Raw genomic sequence first — 12,194 nt, 5'->3', positions numbered from 1 at the left:
AACGTGGATGTAGATGCGCCTTTGTGGCTAACCGAACCACGGGATAAATCCTCGTGTTGAGAGTTTGCTTCCTCTCATCTCTCCTTTATGTTTACGCATTTAACTCTTGCAACATATGTGCCTTTACTTTCATAGAGTAGTATCTTGATAGGTTTGGCAATAGATTGCTAAATTCTTTTGGGATGGGAGTTTCACACTAACAAACCATAGTTGCACATCTAGGTAGCATATTTTAGTTTATATTTTGTGCAAAATAGTTGGAGCCATAGTTTAAGATTTTTAGATTGCCTAATTCACTCCCTTCCCCTCTTAGTCTAGAGCACCCGATCACTTTTAGAGAGAGAGGTCAGGCAGGGGAAGGCCGGCCAGAAACCGATCGATGGCCTAGAAGGTGCAGTTGTCGAGAGCGGAGTGCGGTGGCCGGCATCCGATGAAGGCGGTCGGGTGTGTAGGGGGAGTGGAGAATGAGTTTCTGGAGCGTGTCGAACATCGGGAGAGGAAACCAATCGTTGTAGCGGGGACGTAGGAGTAGATGAAGGACATGACGGCAAGGCAGCGGACGGGGCCCGAGTGAGCCTGGAGGATTTGGGAGATGACTTGCAGGCATTCCCTGTCGAGGTAGATGAACCGGAGACGATCGTCGAGGTTAAGCGGCGCTGAGTGCCAGATGTAGCGCCAGCGGTGGGAGAGGATGGCGGTGCGGGCGCCCTCCTCGGTGTCTAGGAGGACGACAATCTCGCCCAGGACGCAGTCCGGGAGGAGGCTGATCAGGTTCGTCCCCTCGTGGTGCGCACTGGCCTCTCCCTCCTTCACCTCGACGGCGCCTCCGTGGTCTGCTCGTCGCTTCTTGCGCGTTCGGAGGAAGACGAAGCGGTCCATTGTAGTAGATTGGTTTGCAGGACACCTAACAGAATCCAGGGGCGTAGACGGGGGCGGGCAGGGGCCTGGCCCCCCTATGGTCTCCGAATTTGCATCGAACATTTAAATTTTGATTAAATTTTTCTATAAATTAGCATGGTTGACCCCTCTAATAATGAAAAAACAAATTCCTGGCTCCGCCCATGACAGAATCGATCCTGGTTTGGCCCATATAAAACCCGATGCCCTTGATGACGGATGGGCTGCCAGGTGGTCTTCCTGGGCCGAAAGAAACCGGCCTTTTTCCAAAATGGCCTGGTTCGCGAGTTTCCGATTTGCTGGCATCAAAAATTGATTTTTTTCACTTGCCAGTATGCCCTCCTCTCAAAAAAAAAACCGCCAGTATGTCCGTTCACCGCGTAGAGCAAGCACAACGCGAAAGCGATTCAGGCCTGTTTGTTCTGGGACTAAAGTTTAGTCCCGTCACATCAAAGAAAATCTTGCTATGTAAAAGTATTAAATAAAATATATTTATAAAATCTTTTACACAGATGGATGCTAATTCGCGAGACAAATCTAATAAGTCTAATTAATCTGTAATTTACAACAGTGATACTACAGTAACCATCTGCTAATTATGAATTAATATACCTAATTAGATTCGTCTTGCTGTTTAGCCTCAGAGTTCTGCAATTAGTTTTATAATTAGACTTTATTTAATACTTCTGAATTGTAAGATTCTCTTTGATGTGATAGTAACTAAAGTTTAATCCCTAACAATGCGCGTGCGCGTCAACTCCGTCGATGGGCTCCAACTTCCAAGACAGCGATGAAGGTGTCACCATCATGTTAGAGCAAGGCTAATGGTCTCCACCGACTGTTAGCTGCAAGTAACAGATCATCATGTATGTTGGCGGATCCTACTAGCATTTAATGTGTAGCAGTGAGAGCATCAAGTGCTTTCGTCGGCTCTCAAAGCGAGACGCCTGCTCCACTCCCTCGCATGTTTTCTCTAGGATCTCGCCGGCTCTTCACCCACCCATAATACTTCCTCTTAACCTATAGGTCCAACAGTGCTTGATCGGTCGCCGCCGCTCCACCGCTCGCCGCCACTGTCACTGCAGTATTAAATACTCTCCCGTCACTAAATAACTGCCATTCTCGCTTTCCAAGAAATGATTTTGATTAATTTTATATAAAATAATATTAATACTTATGATGTATAATTGATATCATTAGATAGATTTTTAAATCTAATTTTTTAATAAATTTATTTGAAGATACAAATATTGTATATATTTTTTATAAATCTAGTCAAACTTGTGGCACAAAAATTCAAAACGACATTTAATAAGGGACAGAGGGAGTAGTTGCCAAACTGGCTTTCTTTTCGCCCGCTGCCACCGCATCCATAGCCATGCTCTGATGGACATGGGCGGAATGCAGCTGCACTGTCGCCGCTGCGGTTGCTTCAGATTTCTTCGTGCAGTCAGTCGTCTGCTGGTTGCTGCAGGTACCGTGTTAGAGGTCGTGTTTGGTTGAGCGTGAAAAAAATTTCGCAGCTTTGACAATTAATTAGAGGTATTAAATGAAGTCTAATTACAAAACCACCTCCACAATCACGGTACTGTAGCAGTTACTGCAGCTAATGAGACCTTTGACATACGATTAGAGAATGATTAGAGCATGGTTACTATAGCATCATTGTAGCTAATCATAAATTAATTAGACTCATTAGATTCGGCTCGTAAAATTGCACCTATCTGTAAAAAGATTTTGTAAATAAATTTCATTAATACGTCATGCATGCAAAATTCTTTCATGAATTTTTTTTGTGTTTTAACCAAACACGGCTTTGCGGACCTGCCGTGCCCTATGCTCTCCCTACTTCTAGCCTAGTAGCCTACTGCAGAGGCAGCCAGACAGGCAAACCGTTCACGCGAGCATCTTAGTCCTTCTTTAGTTGCAAAATTCAAAATTTTAAGACTTGTTGAAAGAGAATTTTATATGCATGAAGTATTAAATTTAGATGAAATAAAAAACTAATTGCATAGTTTACTTATAAATTACGAGACGAATCTAACGAGCCTAATTAGATTATGATTAGACACTAAATTGTTACAGTAACCATATGCTAACGATGGATTAATTTGTCTTAATAAATTCGTCTCTTAGTTTACAGATGAGTTCTGTAATTAGTTTTATAATTAGTCTATGTTTAATACTTCAAATATGAAAAGATTCTCTTTCAAAAAGTTTACACGTGCAACTAAACGAGGCCTTGTGCCTGGTTTAGATGTAAAATTTAAAATTTTAAAACTATCTTGCTGCACATGCATGGAGTATTAAATCTAGAAAAAATAAAAAATTAATTGCATAGTTTGCTTATAAATTATGAGACGAATCTAATGAGCTTAATTAGACCATAATTAGACAATAAATTGCTACAGTAAAACTAAACATGTGCTAATGACAGATTAATTAGTCTTATTAAATTCGTCTCGCAGTTTACAGACGAGTTCTGTAATTAGATTTGTGATTAGTCTATATTTAATACTTTAAATGTGTAAAGATTTCATTTCAAAAGTTTTACACGGTGCATCTAAATAAGACCTTAGTTCAATGGCTGGTGATTTCAATTTCAAATGTTGCTCGGTAAAAAAAAATCCTGCTTTACGCAGCTACAGTTTGGGTAATTTTGATGGTGTACTAGAAATTAAGGTACATTTCCTTGCTAGTAAATATGTGGTTCACTTTGAGTAAAAGCATGGCAGCACAAGTTCGGTCAGAAGTCAGATACACATTCCATTCTCTCAAATTTCGAGCCGTCGCTCGTAATCTCCATTTAAAACCCATGCATACATGTCCTCGCGAGAAAATGACACGAAGCCAGAGCAAAGCTTCAGCTTCATCTGCTGCGGGCACTGTGCATCACTGCAGTAGTACTGTGCGGTACTGTTGGTCCCTGTAGCGTGAAGCCACGACGGGAGTCGAGGTGAAGAAATGAACCAGCACAGTGTGAAGCTGGAGAAGCACGGAGAATGTTGCTACAGCAGTTTGCTACAGTACTTATACAGTAATGCTACAGTGCTGAAGCTGAAGCAGCGCGAAATGGGCTAAGAGATTCGATCTGGGTTCCACTTGACATCTTTTTGCGTACGCTGTTGCATTTCCATCAGGATACTTCCTTGCTAGTGCTATGATATCTTAGCTGCTAAGACTCGGCAGATTTTATAGGACTTAGCTTGACCCGGCCGGAGACTTTGGTCCATCCGCAGGCTTGGATGGATCTTCTGATCCGCCTTTTTTTTCTATTTTTATTGTTGTTCGTTGCTTGCCGGTTCAGCAACTTAGGCTAGCTTTGATTTTTTCAGTTTAAGTTATAAGTCCCCTCGCATCGCATGTTTAAATACCAATTAAGAGTATTAAATATAGACTTATTACAAAACTAATTTCATAAGTCGTGACTTAATCACAAGATGAATCTATTAAGCCTAATTAGTCCATAATTTGACCACTAATTGCTATGATAACAATCTACTAATTGGGCATTAATTATACTTAATAGATTTATTTAGACTTTTAATTGCAACTTATGCAATTAGTTTTATATTAAGTTGGCATCCGAACATTCAAATTGACATCCAAATATTTGATGTGACAGCTATTTAAAAAACCAAACTGAGACCTTACTATGTGTAGCTTATTTCGTTTGTACGCACTAAAATTGCATCATTTAGATATGCGTATAGTAAGTCTCTGTTGGCAGCGTAGAAACAGAAGGAAATGTCGTCAAAAGAAGCGAAGGGGACGTCCAACTTGATTAGATCAAGGTAGAGCTAACACAAATGACTAAATTAGTTGGCTAGGAAAACACTTTCCTCCTCTGTTGCTGGAACATTTGGAAAGATCACTACGGCGCAGTATTCATGGGAGAAGCGCCATCCCTGGATCGCCTGTCCACAACATGCAAAGCTGATGCTCATCTCTATGGAAGCATCGAGTACCTTTAGGCAGTGTTAGCTTAAACATTAAATGGTCGGTAACCCATCGTTTAGTAAAAAGTCGGTATATACAACCGTTTAAATGGCCTTTTAAACGGTTTTACACTGGTAATCGGCCTACACGACTACTCATCGAGTAGCATTTCCATGCTGTGTAAACGGCCCTATAGTTGAACAGTGCCTTTAGAGGAACGGCTACGTCGCCAATTCTTGGTGTTTGTTTTTTTTCCAGTATGTAATCATTCCTTGAACAAAAGATTATATTCATATAACATAATGTGCAAGCAAGAATTAAGACCCAGGGTCACATGATACACGATCTAACCAATTTCCAAGCTGAAATGGAACCAAAGAGCTATACTTTTCAACAATCAAAATGCACATGTGCAGTAAAACTGAATTCATTTCCTGCCAAGCATGGACTCAACAAATGTCTTTAGTCAGCCGAAATCAAAGCCTGATGATGATAGATTGATAGTTCTTGATTCACGGTCACAACATAATAAACCATTTTTTTTCTGTTTTGCCGGGTGAAATCGACTATAGTTGACCACGATGACTTGCTACTTTGGCCACCTTGTCTGGTTCAAACAGGAACTAAACCATACCAAGTTACTAATACATTTTTTTCTCAAGTGAAAACGACTATAGTTGACCATGATGACTTGCTACTTTGGTCACCTTGTATGATTCAAACAGGAACTAAACCATACCAAGTAAGAAAAACAAAGTCAGGTGTATATTCAGTCCCAACTCCCAAGTGGTTTAGGTAAGCATGAACTGAGATGTAACTTCAGACAAAACTATCAAACTGACAAATAGTTTCTGACTCGCGATCAGCAAGAATTTAACAAGAACATTATGAGAAGGGCCACACCTTTCTTATCACTTGCTTCAACTACTATGCACAAGCCAGACATACAGTTCTGGATAGCTTGATACATTTTTCAAGAGAAAGCTCTGATTTCTGAACATTGATAAAATTGAAATTAACACTGAAGATTGCGAGGTATACTAAAATGGGTAGTCACTAGTCAGCCATCATTGTCTGGGAACAGGAACCTGCAGTACCTTAGTCAGCAGCTGTACCAAAGGTTCTGGATGGCGGAGCAGAGCTATATGCCAAAGAGTACAACATCCCAAAGAAAAACATACTCTCTAGTCTCTAGCAGAGAGCCCGCCACGCTGACAAAGAAGATTAAGCATCTTCCGATTGTTCAATTTGTCGTTGCTGGGTATATGCCCAGTTGACTAAATCATTCAAGTATAGCTAAAATCAGTATGCTTGTTGATATATGTTATCATAAAAACTGTACAGCATTGTTCAACTTGTGGTTTGCCTCAGGGGACAAAACCTTAGGCTCAAGCTCATTCATATACAATGTTCTGTGGTTCAACCTTTTTACCTGACTGGACAAGAAAAGGGGATATCATACTAATGTATTAGCCAATTTCAAGTCACAAGATACTGAACTAAATTAATATTAGGCAGGAGTAAAGTGCACTGAGCATATAAACATTTATAGCTTATGGAATCACACATATTGTTAGAGTATATTTGGTAGGTTAGGATATGTAATCCCGAACTGCCATATGTATTAAGCAGATGGCTTACTCCCCAAGTCTCTGTACTCTATATATACCGTCCAAGGGGTTCAATGCAATACATCGACCATATTATACGCATCCTACTTTCCTACATGGTATCACGATTTAGGGTTTCGATCCTCAGCCAAGAACCCTAGCCACCACCGCTTCCGCTCCGCGCGCCTCCGGGGAGATCGATCTCCAATGGGGGCAACACCCTCGTAGGATACCCGGCGGATCCCTCTGATCCGCCGTGCCCAGCACAGCAAGGAGACCTACCTCGCCGCCAGGATCCATCGCCGCCGTCGCCTCCACGCGGGTGGCTGCCGCCGAGCGCACTGATGAGGGCCGCCCCCTCTGAGCGGGCGGGCGCCGCCCGCGTCTAGGGCCGCTCCGCGTGGGGCCGCCAGGCATCGACATGGAGGCCACCGTGGGGGCCTCTGTTTCCGCGTGGGTGGCCACCATCGGGTGCCGCTAGTTTGCTCTACCTGCCCTGCCTTTCTCTCTCTTGCATGGGGAGATAAGGATGAGTGGGAGGGGCTAATCGCTAGGTGTACCCAAGATGTACCCATGATCCTCCTGATGTTGTGTTTCTTATTTTTTTTTCCTCGATCAGAGATCGGGTTTGCATCGCCCTGCTGTTCGTCTTCACTTCGTCGTTGACACTCCCGAGGACGAAGTTGTTGTTGCGCCCTCCAGGCTGCAGTGCCGCCGCTCATGATCAAGCCACCCTCGCCAGTGTCGCCGCCTCTTCAGGCAGTGGCGCCACCCGCTGCCGGTCCTCATCAAGCTGGTGCCCGATCCGACGCCACGCCTCCTGCTGTTCTCGCGCAGACACCGCCACCGATGTTGCTGAAGGAAGACCCCTGTGCGCTTTTCAGCTGCCTGGTCTACGTTTGCCATCCGCTGCTCACCGTCCTGCTGTTGTCCTCGGTCAGAAGCTGCTGATCTTGTGTACTCGGGCGCCTCGACGATGCTTCGGATCCGCGCCCTCCTCCACGGCTTTGACCACGTCCACCTCGACCTCGGCTACTTCGGCACTACGGGGCTATCATCTGCATGAGCTACTCCAGTCGAAGCATTTGCACCGGCATTCCGACTGCGGGGGGATATCTCCATTGTTCTCCAGTCTGTCCGTTCGTATTGCTACCGCTACGACTGCGGGGGGATATTATAGTATATTTGGTAGGTTACGATATGTATTAAGGAGATGGCTTACTCCCCAAGTCTCTGTACTATATATATATACCGCCCAAGGGGCTCAATGCAATACATCGATCATATTATATGCATCCTACTTTCCTACACATATAACAGGTTTTCAGTGCAAGCCAAAGTATTGGAGTTTGCACAGAGGCCATTCCCAACTAGAGCACAAAAGCGCAATTTCAGAGACAAGCCCAATAGAACCATACCAGGGGCCAAGCTGACAAATTTTAGAGAAGCAGCCCCCTAGATAAAAGGCAGAATCCCAAAAGTACTTGGAAGAGTTGAGTCCTCAACTAAGCACCTAAAGCACCACCACTGCCGTCAACAAAATATCCGCTTGATCAAGAAGCCTGTGTCTGGTATATCAGCAACTTTGTCAAGCATTTGAGACACCAGCTCCTGGCCCGTCACTGGTGGAGGGCGCTCCCAACTCTGCAGAAAATACTTGAATCAGGAAGGCATCAACTGACTGACGAACCAATGGAAGCTCACTAAACATTTGTTTGTTACAATTACAAGGACCGAAAAGTGACTGGTAATGGCTAATCAAGTAGGAAAACATCACTACTTTACTATCGAGAGTTCCACCGTTCATGTAACAGCACTGATAATAGAGAGAAGATTGACTCATAGCATGAGGGAACACGTATATCATAATCCATACTTCTGTTGTTACTAAATAAATGAAGCACGGCATAAGCTTGATACCTGGAGTGTAGAAGCTCTTATAGGGAATAACAAAACTGACGTCACTGAGCGTGGCTATCTTGGTGACCCGGCCCAACTTCAGATCAATAGCAAAGACACCAATGCCACCATTCCAACAAATTAAACCAGCACCGCCCGCAAGGGCAGCAATGCCCAAATCATAATCCAGGATCCAGAAGTTCGGCTGTAAAATGAAGTAGAGCCCATTCCGGATGAAGGCATTGGGCCCAGGCGATACATAGTTTCGGGGGTACAGTATTGGTACTGTAGCTCAAAATAGAATCCTGAACATCGTTCATGCTTCCTGACCCAATTCGACGAGCAAGACGAACCATGATACACGATCAACACCTGCCGAATTGCCGGTTGAAAATTTGTTCCATTCAGACAGAACGGAAGTGCAGAACCATGCTGATGGGTGATGAATTGTTCAGGAAAGTGAAACAAGCAACGATGAATGAGATTTCTATGTATTACGCGTTAAGCAGACCTTCGCTAACGACTACACCATACTGAGTGGCATAGCTTGATTCATCATCACCGGCCGTAACTGCTCTGAAAAGGGTGAATCTTAACTTGCAATGCTTGTTTGCTGAACCCGAACCAGAGTCATTTTTCAGGAAGGAAATGTGCTCATGTTCAGTTCAGCACAACCAACTTCATTCCCATGAGGCTCTGCTGAGCATGCACAGAAATTAAACTTCAGCAACTCAAAGTGGAAACCATGAACAGTGTCCATGCTTCCTGACCATATTCGATGAGTAAGACAAACCATGATCCAATATCAACACCTGCCTACAGAGTCTTGTCCCATTCAGACAGGAACACAGGTCCAGGACCATGCATGCTGATTCAAAATCAGGGTATCTAACTTCAGATATTGCAGCAAATTAAAAAAAAAATCTGACTTCAGTTATACATGCCATAAGATGATGAATTATGCGGAATAACATAAGTATATAAATTACAATGTACTAATTTTGTAATCTTCAATTTCTTGTGCCTAGCTTTTTTTTAGAAAGAATAATATGCACATTCCAAGCTATCATTGCAAGCAGAAATACTGAAGAACATTTAACATTTAGTCACGGACCAAATAGGGCAGTAAAATGTTAAGAGCTTACATACAGAGCTGGTATAACTCGAAACCAACAATCAAGGTAAAACGTTAATAACAAACTACAGCTGAAACACTGAAGGCCAACAAGTTAAGTCCAAGAGCATGCTAAAAGTGCTGTCACACCATAGCTCGCGTGCTGTTGACAATTGCTATTACCCAGTTTTCCCTTGACCGAGAAGCTCCCACATGAGGACCTTAAGCTTTTCATGCGCCCGCGGAACCGGTGCTTGATCCCTCACCAGTACAAGCTGCTCCTAGTGCTGCAGAAATTTACAAATTTTGAGAACATTAGTTGACTATGGAATCAAACCTGCCCTTGATAAACACTTGTTTCTCACCAACTAAACAGCAGAAATTCACAGCAACAGCAAGAAACATCAACACTAGTACAAACTCGTTAAGGGACGATGGACTCAAGTTCAAGACAAACACATCCATCAGTTTATCACTGATATCAGTATCTATTTGTGGGCATTCAGTCACACTGACAGATCCGAGCAGATGGATGAACAGGATCGAACATAGATATGAGATTTCTGGAGTGTAGAATTTGATCGAAGTAATGACTTTTAATTATCTCACACTGCATACCTTCCAGGCTGACTCTAAGTTGTTAGGAACCTACAATTGGAGCCTATCATAGCAGATGACTAAATACCTAATTGCATCTAACAAATTTCAAGGACTACAAAGTGATTTAGGTAGGATCAACCAGATGCCAGATGAGATTCCAGCATTGTACTTATATAAACCCATTATTCTTGAGCATATCATCCATATTTCAGGTTAGTAACTAGAATATCACTACTCATCCTGAATATCAGAAAAACCAAAAACTAAGGAAAGATGTACCTGGAGTGTAGAAGCTCATGTATGGAAGAGCGTTGTACATGAATCTGTCCTTGGATAACTTCTTCACCTCACAGCTCTTTAGATCAATTGTGAATAGCAGCTCATTTCTCCTTAAGATAATGACACCGATCCCATCCGTGACTCCAACCACAGCAGGTGAGGCCGAGATGCTGTTACTACGGAGCAGCGTTTCAAGCTCAATGACCCTGCTTTGTGTCCATCCAGCATCTACTTGAGTACCATGACCATCCTTCCTCGACCACATGTAGAGTTTGAATTCACGTACGGTGGCAAATCCGAGGGCACCGTCCTCCGTAGCAAAGAGCACAGCACCACCATACCCAGTGGAGTGTGTAGGTGGTAGCCCCATCACAGACATTTCATGCAGTTCCAAATCATACCTGAGAGCTGTGCCTGACTTCTTAAACTCAAAATAGAGTACATTCCCCACGAGCGCCTTGGACGCCGAAATGACAAATTCCTCGGGTTGATCAGTGTAGATCTTGTCACTCCATGTACCGGCATCTGATGAGTAGGTGCAGATGAACGCCCTCTCGCTGCAGAAGCCCATAAAGACGACGAGAAATGGCCCGCGGTAGCAATCAAGATGGTCGCAGGTACCGGCGGTGGCGGCGCCGGCGCAGAGGATTGCCGCGGTCCAGCTGAACGTGTGCCCCGGCTGATTGGGGCCTGGGATCTCCTGATGGTCCCCGGTGATGGGGTCCCAGACCACGAGGACGTTGGCTCCCCAATAGTATTGGAGGAGGACTCGGCCGGGGCGGGCGTCGATCGCGCGGCAGTGGCGGCGGGAGGCGGGAGGCGAGCAGAAGGCAGTCGTGGGCACGAAGCGGGCTATGTCGGCGTCCTTGCCGGTGAAAAGGCTGCTGCAGAGGAGCCCCAGCAAGGGGGGCGCGCGGTGGAACTCGCGGAACCGGCGGCGGAAGCAGGCGCCGGAGATGAGGCGGCACCAGGGCTTGCAGACGACGGCGGCGCGGACGAGGCTGGCGGGCTCGGTGGGCGGTAAGCGAATGAGGACCTCCTCGACGAGCTCCTCTATCATCAACGCCGCCGGCGGCGGCGGCGGCGGCGGCGCCATGCTGGTTGCGGCGCGAGCGACGGGAAGGGGGAGGAAGGGGGAGGACTGGCTGCCGATCTGAGGAGGATTCTGCTCTCACATGCTTCGGCCCAAGGCCCAACCCAACCAGGTGACTCACTGACAGTTGGGGTCGGCCTGGGGCTGGCCGGAAGCGAGACTAGGGATGGGGCTTGCATAGCTGGGCATGGCAAAATGATTCTACTGCCTATCTCAAAAGTTTTCTTTTTAATTTAAGAAGAAAAATGCTGAGCTAGAGAAAGAGTGAAGATATCTTTGTTACTCCTTTTTTTTTGCGAGAAAGAGATGCAGCTTATATTAAAACAAACGTCAGCACAGTACACCTCAATCTTACAGCAAAGACCCTGATTAAAACAGAAATTACATCCAAGTCCCTGTCTCTACTGTTTATCTTTTCCTCACGCCAAAGAATTCATCTGTTTCCCTTCTCCTTAATTGAGACTCTAATGATAAATATCACCAACTAAAACAATCGAGTTTCCATTTCAAAAACAAAAACAATAGTTTTTCTTGTGCAGGTTCGGCATTCATTGTTGCAACTAAATTTTTCCACTAGTACAAGCTCTTCAATTCATTCTGCAGGCACATATAATTTGAACAAAACAACAATCATTCTTATTATAAGAAGACAAAATAATCATAATTATGATTGTAGAAGAATAACAACATATACTAACATGCCTAAGCCACATGTTTCAATAGTAAAATACATGTTAAAGATAATGGAAAGAAAGGGTATCCA

General features: G+C 44.3%; 1 protein-coding gene across 1 annotated transcript; it reads right to left on the bottom strand.

Annotated features, from left to right (window-relative positions):
- Positions 1-9,374: 9,374 nt before the first annotated feature.
- LOC120706759 lies at positions 9,375-11,484 on the bottom strand. The gene is made up of 2 exons (XM_039991473.1): positions 10,339-11,484; positions 9,375-9,746 (listed from the first exon to the last, which is right to left on the bottom strand). Exons 1-2 carry the CDS (start codon positions 11,432-11,434, stop codon positions 9,691-9,693), a joined length of 1,152 nt encoding a protein of 383 aa, XP_039847407.1. The 5' UTR covers positions 11,435-11,484; the 3' UTR covers positions 9,375-9,690.
- Positions 11,485-12,194: the final 710 nt, after the last annotated feature.

This window comes from Panicum virgatum, chromosome 5K (assembly GCF_016808335.1).
Source record: "Panicum virgatum strain AP13 chromosome 5K, P.virgatum_v5, whole genome shotgun sequence".
Taxonomy (NCBI): Eukaryota; Viridiplantae; Streptophyta; class Magnoliopsida; order Poales; family Poaceae; genus Panicum; species Panicum virgatum.
Note: the sequence above shows the minus strand (reverse complement) of the source record. Positions and strands in the feature narration are given on the sequence as shown.